Source organism: Agelaius tricolor, unplaced genomic scaffold (assembly GCF_023055355.1).
Source record: "Agelaius tricolor isolate 1412-34295 unplaced genomic scaffold, bAgeTri1.0.p SCAF_6, whole genome shotgun sequence".
Lineage (NCBI taxonomy): Eukaryota > Metazoa > Chordata > Aves > Passeriformes > Icteridae > Agelaius > Agelaius tricolor.
In genome coordinates, this window is record NW_027269266.1 from 19,390,599 (window position 1) to 19,404,107 (window position 13,509).

Sequence of the window (13,509 nt, forward strand, 5' to 3'; positions counted from 1 at the left end):
GTATCTCTGCAATTCATCAGACAAAAGAAATTGATGTTTAAATTATCCTAGCTTCAGATTTATCTTATTAGATTTATTGGTTTAAATAAATCAGACCAGGAATTAAGTTTCATCCAGTAGGAAAAGATTGCAAATTCCTTCTATACTTTCAAAACAAAGCTATAAGTTTCTCTAAAGTACAAATAGTTTGTTCAAAAGAAAGGTGAGTTACAGATCAGTGTGCATACACATGATTGCAAAAATGTTGGAGGTTTTTAAAATTATGAATGGTATTTGTAAATTTAGGTTACCGCTTGTTTTTCCAGTTTAAACTTTGTGTCTTGTGTTTCTTCAATATTTTGTTAAAATAAAGCACAGCCTAAATGAGTTCCAGAAAGGCTTTAAATAGATACAGGGAAATGCCTGGAGTTATAACCAAGAAAATACAATCATTGTGCTCCCTGATTCCTAAGCAAGAAGCTTGTATTGGCTGCTGTCCTCTTTGGCCAGCAAGTGCTTGAGATACAGACAGGTGTTTTTTCTGTTGGCCATTGAGATGTTCTTATGCAGCCACTTAACATTGTAATTTTTCATTATGTTGTTATCCAAATCATAACTCAAATTATGTTGCATGGATTCTGTTTCTAGTGTTGATATCTGATTGTGGATTTTTGCTTGGGTTTTTTTTTCATTTCTTTGCCTTTGAATCAGATTTTTGCCCTCCTCTTTTTTTTTATTCTGCAATTTCTAAGATTTTGAAGCTATGCCTTACTGTTTGCATAGTTTGACAGCTTTATTAATTCACATTCAACTGCCAAGAAGGACTTATATTACTCAAGGCTTGCTGCTAATAATTTAATTTTTTTGTTTGTAATTAAAACCTTTGCATTTTGAAAGAGATTATATATGCTAGTTTTGGCAAATACTTGCCTATGTATGTAGAAGATTAATCTTCCAATTACCCTGTTGGATATCTCTCATGAAACTCTTGCTGTCTTAATATGATAGTGGAATTATAAAGAAAAAGTGGTCATTCAGTCAACCTGAAGTTACTTAACCATTTTGCAGTTGTTTCTCCTGTTTTTACTTAATTCAAAGGAATCAAGTTAAAATGATAGAAAACTTTTTGAGAATACCAGTTTTCCTGATCTGTTAAGAAGAAAGTTCTTGATTTATTTTTTTCCCACACCCTTGTAGAAATGTTTTTTTAAAAGGATTTCAGCTATAAACAGATATGTTGTATTTTCATCACTGACATAAGAGGAAAAGAATCCTTAAATAACAAACTGAGCTTGAAATGATATTTACAGAAAACAAATTAGACAATCTGTCAAATAAAAGCTTGTTTGCTAAGAGTCCTTCATTTCCCAGCAGAGATGAGATGAGATGAGATGATGGTTGAAGAACTGAAATCTGCTCTTTACTTTTTCAGTAGTTTGGTTGCTGATCAAGTTCATCATTCTTGTTTTCTGTCAAGACCTACTATCTGGGAAAACTGGTTGTGTTGTGCCTGCTGTCCTCCTCCAGAGAATCAGGCCTGGTTATTTGTCCATGGACATGAAGAGTGTCAGTCACATGCTGCAGTGCCCTTTTAGTGAGCATATGCAAAGTTAACATATTATGGTATGTTTTGATCCATTCTGGATGTCTGTGTTCAGAAGCAAAGTCTCCACTGCAGTTAGCCTAGCACTCAGGAGTCCAGCTGCTGGTATTTCTAACAGTATAAACTTCCTCAAGTTATCCAAAGGTCAAGAAAATCGAAGCCTGTATAAAATTGATAACTAATTTTGTTAGGATATAGTTCAAGATCTCTCCAAGAGACAATAAGGGAGGATTAAAAAATGCTGAAGAAGCTTCAAGGGCATCTGTTCTGTGGCCCAAGTAGTTCAATGGCTGCAACACATGAAGATCTGTTGGTCAGTCAGAATAAGAAAATGTGTTGCAGTAGGACATTGCTGCTTTTTTTTTCACTGCAGCAACTGCCTTTTGGAAGTCTGCTGGCATCTAACTGCTCTGGCATCTAGTTTGGGGAATAGTGTGTCAGTGTACAGGGCACTAATCTGAAAGAGATGCTATATTGCAGCATCAAAATCTACTGGTAAGTAACTGGTTTTCATACCTGCTGATCTAATTTCTCAAAGTCCAATGACATACCAGTCCAGACAGCTCACTGCTCTGCTAGACTACTGACAGCTTGGGAGTTCCCTTTTTATTTGGAGTTGCTTTTACAGATTTTAGTTATACTCATGTATGCTATCAATTTGAGTTTGCATTCCATATTCCCTGTCCTAAATAAAGGTTTTTAAAGCTTGTTCTTATGCAAATGTTTTTTATTTTTTTTTAAGCTTTTATTTTCACTTTTACTTTTCACTACTCAGGTAGTTCTTGAACTGGAACACTCATCTGATGTAATTCCCTTTCTTAGGGAATTAGTCTGTTTGGTTTATTTCCTGTCTTCATCTGCTGGTAGGAGGGCAAATTGCCAATTGGACTGGCATTTTCTGGATTTGGAGAAATTAAACTTGCAGGTAAGAAATTACTGGTTTTTCATAGGTATAATTGGAAACAGAACTGACTTTTGTTTTGTTGAACGAAAAAAAACCTCTGTAAATGGAACTTTAGGAATAGGCTTCCAATGAGTCTGTATTTGATTGCAAGGGAAATTGGAAATCTGGTATTGCTGAAATGACTCCAGAAATTCTATGTGATTATGGAAAGGCTTTTCTATATTAGCTTAGGCTAAACTTGGATTGAATTTTATTTACGTAATTATTTTTAAGTTCCCATAGGTAATATAGTTAGAGTATAGTAAGTGACCAGCTATAATCACTTAGATAATTTCTGTTGTGCATGCAGGAACCCAACATACAGGTTGTCTTTTGTCCCTCTGTCTCACTATTAAGTCAGGTCTCACTTTCAAGATACAGAAGTCTTAAATGTGTTAATTCAAAGCAGTAATTTCTTAATCTCTTGAGAGGCAGATGAGCTGCCAAAAGCAATGCTCAGAAGTGTTTCTGGGTTTATCTTAAGAATTAAATTTTAAAAACATAAACACAAACAAACAGAACCACAAAAAAAGTCTAGTCAAAAAAAAAGCTATTTTTGATGCTTCATTTACACAGTGGCCCCTAACATGATTGTGCCAGAACTTAAAGGCAGCACAGGTGGAAATAGGCAGTAATTTGTCAATTGCATTTTATTTTTTTGTGTGTACTGTACAAAAATATATCCTGCATGTGCTTAATACTCTCAAAATGTTAAATCATTAAAAAAACATTTCTAAATAATAAAAGTTGAGGAAATCTGCAAGTAAATATTCTGGAGAGTACCTGACAAACACAGGGCAAGTGGACAGTAGAGGAGAACAATGTTTATTGGAAGACTTCACCAATCTTACATTTCCTAACTTCTTAAATACACAATTAAAGAACTGAAAGTCAAGAGCATACAGAGATATTTCTGGGAATAGCTGTGTAAACCTGATGAATGCTTTGGCTGCTTCTGTTATTCTTGAATAAATGTAAGTAAATTTACAGGCCTGGAGGGAGCATGTGTATCTGCAGACACTTATTTCCGCCCTGGGAGTATGTTAGTATCGATTAGTCTCATCAGTAACAGGCAGGAATTCTCTTTTGTAATAGGCAGGAATTCTTTAGCAGGATGTTTTTACTGAACAGGGTTTTTTTTGTTTTTGAACAGGAGCCTAATTTTAATAGTAGTTCTTGGTACTGAGAAAAAAAATTACAAATGTAAGGCAAATATTGGTTAGTTTTTAATAATGTACTTTAGTACTAAGATGTTCTCATCTCTTTTGCTGGTTGTTTTGCCAAGGAAATTATTACTTGCAGTAGTATTTTCAATTTGTGTGGAGTTTTTTCTTTTTTTTCAGATATAAAAAAATCCCACCACAATTCAGGTGGCCTAAATGTTATCCTGGGACAACATGGCGAGACTTTGTATATTATACTTCCCTTATACATATATATGTGTTTATATATATATGCATTATGGAAAAATCTATGCTGTGAAGTAGTACAAAGGGTATTTGGTCATTTTAAAAGAAATGCCCTGCTTTCAGCTGGAATAGAGTTAATTTTCTTCCTAGTAGCTGATACAGTGCTGCTTTTTGGATTCAGTTTGAGATTAATGTTGGTAATAGACTGATGTTTTGATTGTTGTTGAATGTTCTTTCTCTGCCTATCTCTTCACTATTTCTTTATTTTATAATGTTTGCAGAACTTGAAACCCTATATGAAGTTATCTTACAAAAGTGTTGTTTGGGGTAAGGATTGCTAAGGGTACATCTGTTAACTTTCTGCAGATTATGGAACAGCTACTGCTACTTCTTTGCCAACATGATTGTAAAGAGATGGAAATAATTGTAATCATAGAGGATACCACTTAGTTGGATGAGAGAGGGGAAGCTCACAAGCTCTCAGGCAATCAAAAATTTTTTCATGGCTAGATTAGAGAATGTACCATAAATGGATTTAACCCCCCTGCTCTCATAATAGGTTCTTACATAATCCTCCTACAGTGCACAAAACCTCTGCACTCTGCAGTCCCACTGTGCCAGTCCAGGATACCCTGTCCAGCTATATCTCACACACTGCCTGTCTTTCCTCCAAAACACAGCCATACAATCTCTTATCCACTGTATTCTCCATGTACCAAATGCCTTCCTGAGATTACTGCTTTTAGCCACTGTTTTTATCTTCTTTTCCAGACTGAAGAAAAGGAGTTAACAGCTTGGTGTATATGCTTGTTTTCACTCAGGTTTAATTGTATTTCCTTGGTTTTTAACTTCCTCCTTTAGTAAATCCTATTATCTCTCTTACCGTCTTTTCATTTTGGAGTGTCCTTGCTTTTACTCCTATATTAAATGGCTTAACTTACTGTCTACAAACCTTATCTTGCATCATCCTTAAATACTCACAGCTACAAAACCAATAGAACCATATTTTATTGAACTTTGTTGAAAAATAGAACTGCATACTCATTGCAGTCCTGGTGCAAGAAAAAGTCCTACCTGAAACCCTGCAGTACATCTGCACAGAACTGGCCAGCCTGGTTACAGTGTTTGCATTCTGGGGAACAAGAGCACTGCTGTAGAAATTCAATATGCCTTGGATAAAATAAGTTGTCCTTGGAGAGCTCTTAACCTCTAGAAAGTGTTTTTCTTGTCAGAACAAGAGCAGGACAGCACTAGATAGTCTTGCACAGCTTCTTTTCACATTGAGTTTTGAATTTTGTATTTGCTTTTTTTGTTAAAACTTGATCATATTTTCTTCCTTTTTAACTTTTTCTGTAGCAAGTGCTTTTGTAACCACCTCTTTTCCTGTTTCTGAATACTTGTAGCAGGATCATTTTTCCTCATGATCATTAAAACTTGATCATATTTTCTTCCTTTTTAACTTTTTCTGTAGCAAATGCTTTTGTATCCACCTCTTTTCCTGTTTCTGAATACTTGTAGCAGGATCATTTTTCCTCATGGTGATTAGGAGTGTGAGGATTCTGTATGCATGTGTTGACATGGCACTTAGGGACATGATTTAGTGCTGGACTTGGCAGTGATGGGCTTATGGTTGGACTCAATAGTCTTTTTTTTCCAGCATAAATGGTTCTGTGTTTCTGTGCACTTCAATACTTTCACTCTACAAATAAGTTTGGTTAAACAAAAGCAGTGCCAGTTTTTGCATATCAAGAGAATTGCTGTCAGCAGGCAATGCCTCTATAATGGCTCTCTGCTGCAGTGGAAACTTATGAAAAATGTCTGCAAAAGAGCTAAGAGCTAAATAATTTACAAAGCTGATAAAATAGGTAGTAACTAATAGCATCTGGTGTGAACATTTTGTCTAACTTTGATTGTTGATTCTAGTATTCTATATATATTTGATACTATGCTTGGACTGATTTCATAATTTCAAATCTATTTTTACATATTTTTAAAGATTCAAAATAAAAGCTTTAAGAGAACAATGTTCAGTTCTCAAATATTTAAGAGGAGAATATTTAGTTCTCCTCAAGTTTATCCAACTTGATGTCTGGTTTTCTTCCTGAGCATGGTAGAGTGGTTTAAGAAGTGATTAACTGAAACTATCTTTAAATGTTATGTTAAAATTCCTGGAAAATTTCGGTGACTCTTTGCTTCAGAATTTCTTTGTTCACACAGTAGGATGTCAAAATTTGTGGAATATAGAATATAGAAATATTAGATATATTCAATGTAGAAACCTGTATCAAATGCAAAAATTCCACTATTATTAGGAACTTGTCTGTATTTGTGTGTCTGTGATAATGTGTCTGTGATAGCTTACAGGGGTTGTCCAAATGGAAATTTGCGTGTCCATGTTACATGAATTTGTATTTAGGCACTGTGGGCATAGTTGCTCATATAAACTGTGTCCTGTTTTGAAACTCCTGTGAAAACATTCAAGATGCCCTTCTGAATAAGGAGGTGATGTAATGTACCTGGCAAACCTCATAAAAATTTGCTATCTCTGTGTTTCAGTTTCCTCAAATCAACAAACCTGTGGCAGCTCTGTGTAATGCTTGATGTTCCCCAGGGGATTGGGGTTTTTACATGGGGAAGTGAATACCATGCAAGATACTTGAAATTATTGAGAGCTTTGGGTCAGCAAAGTGGTTATTCCTATAGACCTCTTAGGAGGGTGAGGGTGTGGATCCCTGGGTAGAAAGGTTGATTGTTTACCTGGATGAATGCTGAGGGAATTAGTCATCTTGTGAGAAGTTTCTTGAAACTAGTTTTAATCACAACTGTGCTTCATCCTCTTCTTGTGCAATAATACTCTGAATCTGTCTGCTCTGTGAAAATCAGCTCCTAAAAGTTCCTTACTGAGCTTACTACTGTCTTACTTTGTTTTGTGGGAAATTTGGGCTCTTTGGGCACTATTACTTGCCCTTACAGAAGTTCCTGTCTAAACAGTTCAAATACCACCAGAATAAAAATTGTATTGTAAAAATAGACCTGTTGACAATGTTATTGCAAAATTCAAGTAAATGTATGTGTGCCATGAATAGTTATTTAATTTGCTGTGCAGTTTGGCATTTTGGATAGCAACATGGCATTTGGCTTTGAACTTCTGAGTACATTTGGTATGGAGATGAGTAAATTAGCTTTTTGCTTCAGGCCAGAGATAGTCAAACTCCTTGCAGAGCAACATTTTACTATTGTCTAGTATTTTGTGGATTAGAGATTAGAGAACTTACAAAATCCAATTACACAATGCTCTTGCTTTTAGTTCTAGTTATTCTACAGCAGTATAAGGGCAGATCAAAGGTTGCCTTGTGCTGTTGGAAAAAGCCTGGTCTTGTCTTGGAGCCTGAAAATCTATGCACTTCCCTTATTTCAGTATGACTTTTGGCAGGTGATATCCAATACTGGCATATTAGCTTCTTCATTTCTAGAATTTTAGAAAACCGATTTGCTTCATTGGGAATATGAGGCAAAACTAATTTGAGCATTTTAGGTCTTCAGTTTACACTTTTTAATATCAGTTATAGACATAGTTACTAGAAATTGTAAGGTGATAGAATAACTAAGTGCTATATTTTGCCTGAAAGCATACAGTGGAATGAACATGTCTGGTTTTTAGTTCATTCTGGAAAAGTATTGAAGGGGGGATGCAAGGGTGTTCAAACTGCAAAAAAAAATTGGTGTTGAGGGAAGCACATCATATTCCCATAGTGGGCTTGCAAAATAGCTGACCTGTTAATTACCATTATGCTGGCAGAAAGAACCTTTTAAATGCAGTTGCCTTTCCTTACTGCTTTTGTAGAAGGATTCAAATGTCAACTTTTTTTTTTTTGTTTGTTCCTAAATGTGTCTCAGTATGTTTCTAAGCTGTTTCCCTTAGCAAAAGTGAACAGTTTCAGATGCTTTGTGAAAATTGCAGTCTGTTGGTCACTTGAAATAGAACATCTGGATGGTCACTAGTTGTGTTCCCCTAGGCTCGGGTTTGGTCCTGTTTAACATCTTTATTGCTGATCTGGATGTGGAAATTGAGATCACCCTCAGTCAATTTGCAGATGACACTAAGTTGGGTGGGAGTGTTGATCTGCTGGAGGGTGGGAAGGCTCTGCAGAGAGATATGGACAGCCTTGATCAATGGGCTGAAGACAACTGCATGAGGTTCAAGAAGGTGAAGTGCCAGGTCCTGCCCTTAGGTGACAACAACCCCCTGCAGTGCTGCAGGCTGGGGAAGGAGAGGCTTGAGGGCTGTTTGGCAGAAAGGGGCTTGGGGTGCTGGTTGGCAGGTGGCTGAACATGAGCCAACAGTGTGCCCAGGTGGCCAGTGGCATCAAGAATAGTGTTGATTGCTCTGTACTCAGCACTGGTGAAGCTGCACCTCAAGTACTGCATTCAGTTTTGGGCCCCTCCTTCCAAAAAGGACATTGAAATGCTGGAGTGTGTCCAGAGAAGGGCAGCAAGGCTTGTGAAGGGTCTAGAAACAAAATCCTGTGAGGAACATCTAGGGGAGCTATGGGTGTTTAGTCTGGTGGAAGCTCAGCAGGGACCTCACTGCTCTCTACAGAAAGGACTTTGTAGTGAGGGGGGTTGGTCTCTTCTGCTGTGGCACAGCACCAGGACCCAAAGGAATGGCTTTAAGATGAGACTTAAGAGGGGAGATTCATATTAGGTATTAGAAAATTTTTTTTGCTGTTCAGGTGGTCAGGCTGAAATAGGTTGCTCAGAGAGATGGTGGAGTCACCATTCCTGGAGGTGTTTAAGAGACATCTGGGTCTGGCACTGGGTGATGTGGTTTAGGAGTTACAGGGCAGTGCTGGGTGATGGTTGGACTGGATGATCTTGAAGATCTCTTCCAACCATGATGATTCTATGATCATCTATGTCCTGTTTTTCCTTTATCTTCAAGGAATTGCATTTAATAGACTCTTTGTTTTTTGTATTTACAGAACTGTGCTAAAGAATAATGACTTGAGATCAAGACAAGAATTAACTACTCACCTCACCAATCAGTGGCCTTCCCCAGGAGCTCTGGATGTCAATGCTGTTGCCTTGGACACTCTACTCTATAGAAAGCACAATCAACAATGGGATGAGTAAGTTTCCTATTTATTTTTATTCCCCCTTAGAGGAACAGGGAAACTGAAAATGATGTATTTCCCTCAGCATACTTTGGAACATATCCTATTGGAGTCACTTGTTACAATGTACAAGGATTACTGGTAACTAAAATCAGTTTATCTTGTTTTCCATAAAAAAAATTTCTTCCTTTGCATTAATTTTTTTTTTAAAGGCAGAAAAATAAATCACTGCTTTAGGAAAGAACTGGCTTTGGAAATAAATAAGAATAGTGTTTAAGAGAAGAAAGATTAACTGCATAGTGTTATTTTAGAAAACTTTTTACAGAGAGTTGAAGATACCTAGTTAGATCTTTAAACGTGTTGCTATCAAATATTACTTGCTTTGCAGGAAAAGTTTTCAAAGTCTGGACCAACTTTCAGCAGAAGTTAGTCTTTCTCAATCCTCTCTGGATCCAGGTCACTCACAGGATGGGAAGCAAGATGGAATTAACTTGTTAAATGAAGGTACAGAGCCAGTCTAATGTCCTCCTTTAATTTTGTTCTTCATAGTTCTGAACTTCAGTCCCTGTGAGACAAATTTTCAGTATGAAGAAAATACACCGTGAAAAACATGTTTTTCATTGTTATGCGAAGTGTTTCAAATTCCCTAAGAACTCTGCTTCAAATAAGTTTGGATTTATGAAGATACACACCCCACTCCTCTGTATTTAAAGCTAAACTTCAAATGTCTTGCACATCTCTTCCTTTTCCATCACAGAATCAGTCAGCTTCATTACAAGGAGGATCTGCTGACTTCTTTCTGCTATAACAAACTTCTTATGTTTCCTTTTTTTGGTTTTAAAAGAATGATTAAATGCACTTGGTTTGCAACTACCACTGTCATTCTTACATCTTGTACTTAACATTTATCTGGAGATGCAGCCTGACAGTGTTTCCATTAAAATAGAGAGAGGAACATGATATGAACTGGCTATATAAATGTGATATATGCACCCACCCCTTTCAAGCCTGGATGCTTATCAAAGCTTAACTGCTCCATCTTGTGGGCAGTTCTGTAAAAGCAGGAAAATGTTGGAAGAATTGTGAAATAGGAGTATTTTGGGTGTAGAATATAAATTGTTATAAAAGAATCCTTTTTGTATCTCATAAATTTTAAGCTTTAAATAGATTTGCCAATATAAAACCTTAGTGTTAGATAACTGCTAAACTTTCTTTTTTTAAAATATCAAGGATAAAAAAATTTTTTTTTTTCTTTTTAATTGTGAGCAGTATTAAAATCTAATTTAATCCAAAACTAATCTCAGCCCAGCCTGTAAGGCATGGGTGGGATCTCTGTACCACCTGGATAGGGAAGGAGGTGTGGTGTGAGTTGTCTTCCCAGTCACATTTATGAAAGTTGCCTGTGCTGAAGCATACCATGGAATTCACAGTCATGTAGATTAAACAGCTTTTTCTGTCCTCTCATTTTTTTTATGGTGAACTAATCTTGTGCTGCAAAAAATATTAGCTTAATTCTTATTTTTCTTCGCAGGAAAGGAAGACACTCCATCATTGCTTGGTCTTTGTGGCTCTCTTACGTCAGTAGCAAGCTACAAGTCTCTCACAAGCCTGAAATCAAGTGAATACCTTGCAAGTCCCACGACAGAGATGACAAGTCCAGGCTTAACACCATCCTGAGATGCACACAAGAAGGAAGAGCTTTATGTTGTATACATTTGATTTATGTTCCATAAGATGACTTGCAGTGAAGACTGCTAGCTCTGAGTTACAAAATAAGCTGCTTTATTTTTTCTTGTCATGGATACCTTTATAATTCATAAATCTGGTCAGTTTTCATTTGCTTCTTCTTTCCCCCAGAGGACTTTTCAGATATTCTATTTTAGTCTGGAATTATTTAAATCTCTTGTTCAGGTACAGAATGTATAATCTGATGTTTATGACTGGTTTTTAAAATGAAACAGTTGAAAATCAGACCCATACTTAAATGCCATCAGCTTTGTTTCTCCTTGCACTAGCCTGGACTGGCTCTAGCCACTGTACTCTGCAGTGCTTTAAATATTTATCAACTCCTGCAGAAGAGACAGGGAATCCTGAACACCAGTTTCTGCAGGAAAATAAATACCTAAAAATCCAGCTTTTCATCTGTGTATGTTGTGTAGGACCTCAAATAGCATATTTAACCTATCAACAGCTTCTCTCAAGTTGACTCAGTGTTAGGTTTTGCATTCCTGTTAATATGGCACTTAGGAGATGTTCCAGTCACACTGAAACACAAACACTTGAAACTGCATGTGAATAACAAATGTAACTTGATCATATAAATCAAGCATACATAGAGATTTGTAAATGATGAGCAAAGTCTCTAAAAATGCTTTTAAGTGGCCTGGGTTACAGATAAACTAACATTATACAAAAAGTTTCTTGCTGGAAAGATGGGGCTATGGATGATGGGGGTAAGCGTCTTGCAACGTTTGGATTCTGTGTTTATTGGCAAGATCCCAAGGAGAGTGAAAAAGGGGAAACAATGTAATGACTGTATTTGTGTGTTAAAAGACTTTTCTTATCCCTGTAGTAGTGCAGTAGGTATTTTTCTTGCTTAGGTAATACAGCAGAAATTCTCATAAGTCAGTTTTCTCAAAGTATTTGCCATTGATTTAAATTACTGATAGGAGGAAAAAAAAGGGAGACATTTTTTAAAATGTAACTAACTTTCCAGATTAGCCTACAGTTTCAAAGTTTGCAAAATAATTTTTGAATTGCAAACTATTCTTAATTCTTTGTAAGATACAATGGATCCTTTATCTCTGAATTTTGCTAATCAAGGTAATGCTTATCAGTATGATTAGTAACTTTTTAAACAAAAGTGAAATGCATGTAAGTATGTTGTATTTATAAGTGCTAGGGAAAATGCTTTTTTGTGCCAAAGAAGTTTCATAAATTGTTTACATGAGTAGCTGCAATACAAGACAGATTTTTAATTATTGCTTACTCCTAGGTGTTTACAGTATGTCAACTACACTCTGTACATGTTTAGTTGATTTGCCTCTTGGGATGGTACCTTGGCACTACTACTTCAAGCTGGGCATCATAGGGTGGGCTTGAAAGAAAGAAGATTCATTCTTGCTTTAACTGAAATATTTAGTCTTTTTAAGTAGGAGGCTATGCATTTCTGGAACTCAAGGCACTGTTGGATTTAGCTAGAGGATAAGAATCCATCTCCTCAACTCTCTAGTCCATGCTGCTGGAGGACACCACATCCATGGCAGGGTACACAACCACTGATGCTACTTTAATGCAGAATTTTAAAGCAGTTGAACAAAACCACCAGGTCTTTCAAGCCCTTGTGTACCCACACAGGTAATTTCACTGTAATAAACTCTGACCATTAAATCCTTTCATACGCCTTCAGAATGTCCATTACTTCATGGAACTTTTTTTTGTTATCACATTAAGCACCTGTTTCTCGAGTAACATTATTAAATATAAATTTGTAAATTAGAGATGCATTTTTACTACAAATAAAATGAGGGAATCCAGATTCCACATGTTAACATTCTGCATCAATGTACAGTGATTTAATCAGTCTTGTTTGCTGTTAAACACTTCTCATGCCACATCAGTGTTTTGGAGGTGGCAGTAATCATGATCTTCAGTCATGTTCACTGATGGCTCTTTTCTTAGAGCTAAATGTGTTGTTTAGCTGAAGTCTTTTATGTAGTCTGACACGTGTTTCTGGGTGTCATTTTGTGCATGGGCAATCAGTTATGTGCATCTTTCTCAGTTCTAAACATTAACCATTTTTTAAAAAAGAGTTTTAAACCGCCAAAACTGTATGTTTTGTTGCCTTGACGTTCCATGAATGTTGCATGTAAATTAAAAATTTTGTATCATCACTAGTTACAAGTTGTTGTCTCTGTTTTAATCACACAGGATAAGGTAAAACCATTCTGTAAATTACAGCATTACTGAGTTTATGGCAAATACTTTTCTTGCACAAGGGGGAGACTGGTTTTCTTGCTCTGTATCATTCAGTGTCATCCAATATCTGCTGCTACTATGTGCTCTTAGGCTTTATTTTGTAAATTTACATTCAGAAGTCACAGTGGAAGATCAACATTAAGCATCGCCTCTGGCAGCACCCCTTGCCTAATGTGGTACCTAATGTCTTTACAAGTAGAGCATTTCAGTGTGTGAGGAATTTTCACCATGAACTCCATTTCTTGGGTAAAGCACACCCAAATGACAGTGTCTTAATGATCTGACTACTGAGTTACTTTTGTATCAGCACCCCCCTCATTAAAATACACAAAAAAATAGAATCATGCATTTTCAACTGCATTGAAAATGCATGAAAAGAGGGAGGTGTAGTGAGGGTAGTTAAATAATGACTTAAACCACACAGAGGCAGCTCTGGATTTAGTAATTCGAGTGCCTACAGGCAAGTGCAGTGCTGCAGCTGTT

At 36.5% G+C, this 13,509-nt stretch overlaps 1 protein-coding gene across 1 annotated transcript in view; it reads left to right on the top strand.

The window, feature by feature from the left end:
* RUNDC3B (RUN domain containing 3B) overlaps window positions 1–12,944 on the top strand; it is a 52,371-nt gene extending 39,427 nt beyond the window's left edge. The window contains exons 9-11 of the mRNA XM_071428936.1: window positions 8,917–9,063; window positions 9,437–9,552; window positions 10,580–12,944. Of these exons, the coding sequence (XP_071285037.1) occupies window positions 8,917–9,063; window positions 9,437–9,552; window positions 10,580–10,725 (409 nt within the window). The 3' untranslated portion in view covers window positions 10,726–12,944. The remainder of the gene's footprint in view (window positions 1–8,916; window positions 9,064–9,436; window positions 9,553–10,579) is intronic.
* Window positions 12,945–13,509: the final 565 nt, after the last annotated feature.